Below are 1789 nucleotides of genomic sequence, written 5' to 3'. Positions count from 1 at the left end.
TTTTGTAAAAGTTGTACTATCACAAATCTGTAGATGTCACACAGTTTTATCAAAATATTGAGTATATTCAACAAATGAGATTTTCTAGAAGTTGAAATTTTTCCCGTGACAGATTCGTTAACATAGTTTTTGAAAGTGCCCTATGAGCTATGAGGCAGAATGTTACTTCGCGACATCTACCTTACTCTTAAGAAGGCCTACAGTTGTGATTCGTCAGAAATTTACCTCTCAAAGGTATCACATCTTAATGTTAATTTGTTTTTGGGTTTTACACGGAAATGCGACCACGTGCCAAATAGTAATATTACACCACTGCTGTTGATACATACATTACTTAAAATTGAAAAGTTTGATTTTAATTGAATCATACATTAAAAGCTAAATTACTAAGTTGTTCATTAGTATTACGTCATATTGACCAGACGTGGTTTAAAGTCTTAGATGGCTCAGCAACCGAAATCAACTGCTCAGTGCTTCTATGCCTTTGAGAGTCTTCATTCAGAGACTTGATAGGGTCTGAAGCACTATGTCAACTATGCTCTAGGTGTAATTTTCACAATTTCTTTTAATTGTTCTAATTTTAGAATGATTAAATAATCAATTATACTGTTATAGAATGATCCTTAGATGGTCAGGTATACTCTGTTTATTCACATTGAGTGCCACTTTGGAACAAGATGACCCCCCTGTTACCTGCTACATACCCATCATCACCAATGGTTTTGTGACAAATCATGACAACAAAGAGCTGAACATCGGGGAGGCATTGACAGTTCAGTGCGGTACTGATTATGAACTTTCACGTAATACAAAGAGTGTATGTCAGGATGATGGGTAAGCAAGATTATTTTGTTTATATTTATATATTAAAAAGTCCTAGATTATCAATATAGTTTGAACTAATTTCTGGATTGCTAATAATGAACAAATAAGTTTGTCTCTCAAGTGACAAAGGTGTTAACTTATCGAACTGAAAAGTATTATATCACAATTTGACTTCATCGCAGGAGTTACAAGCCATCTGAACCACTATGCAATGCCAAAGTATGCGATGCTCCTGACATTGTTAATGGTAAACTGGTTCCAAGTGGAGACACAATAAATCCTGATGTAAAAGTTGCGGTTGAGTGTGATATTGGTTACCTTCTCAGCAGTTCCAACAACAAGATCAAATGTGTGACAAACAACATATTTGATCCTTTTAATCTTCCCACATGCAATGGTAGGTGCAGTTTAGACTGACTTATAATGTCAATTTGAATATTGAAACTATTACTCATACTGTTTTCCTTTCAATTTGTATGTGCAATTTATGTAGATCAGTTCTGCTTATAATATTATCATGTGCCTGAATGATTTAAACGTTAATAATAACATAATATGTTAATAATGACATAATATGTTAATAATAACATAATAATAATATGTTAATAATGACATAATAAATTGATATGTTAATAATGACATAATATATTAATATGTTAATAATAAAAACCCCACAGCTCAGAACTGTGATGAGGATACAGTAGTCCCCAACGGCAAAATAACAGGACCAACTCCGTACATCTCCCCGGGTAGCAAGCTTCTCATTCAGTGCTCACAGGGGTACAAAGAGGTTGATATCAACATTACTTGCGTCACTCTGAACAAGTTCAACCCAGAAGATGGGATAAACAGGTTGGCTGATTTTCTGATGACCACCTTATTTTTTGTTTGTGCTGTTTTTGGGCTCACAACTCTAAGCAGTTGAGCATTTTCGTTGATCTTAGATGTTGTAAATTTCTGGAAT

General features: G+C 34.1%; 1 protein-coding gene across 1 annotated transcript; it reads left to right on the top strand.

Moving 5' to 3' along the window:
- Window positions 1–602: 602 nt before the first annotated feature.
- On the top strand, window positions 603–1677 carry LOC134825847 (C4b-binding protein alpha chain-like; the record flags this gene model as incomplete). Its single annotated transcript, XM_063838038.1, has 3 exons — window positions 603–834; window positions 1008–1222; window positions 1503–1677. Coding segments are annotated over exons 1-3 (608 nt in total), but the record flags the coding sequence as incomplete, so codon positions are not given.
- Between the last annotated feature and the right edge of the window lie 112 nt (window positions 1678–1789).

This window comes from Bolinopsis microptera, unplaced genomic scaffold (assembly GCF_026151205.1).
Source record: "Bolinopsis microptera isolate Bmic1 unplaced genomic scaffold, MBARI_Bmic_1.0 sca158, whole genome shotgun sequence".
Classification (NCBI taxonomy): Eukaryota; Metazoa; Ctenophora; class Tentaculata; order Lobata; family Bolinopsidae; genus Bolinopsis; species Bolinopsis microptera.
Note: the sequence above shows the minus strand (reverse complement) of the source record. Positions and strands in the feature narration are given on the sequence as shown.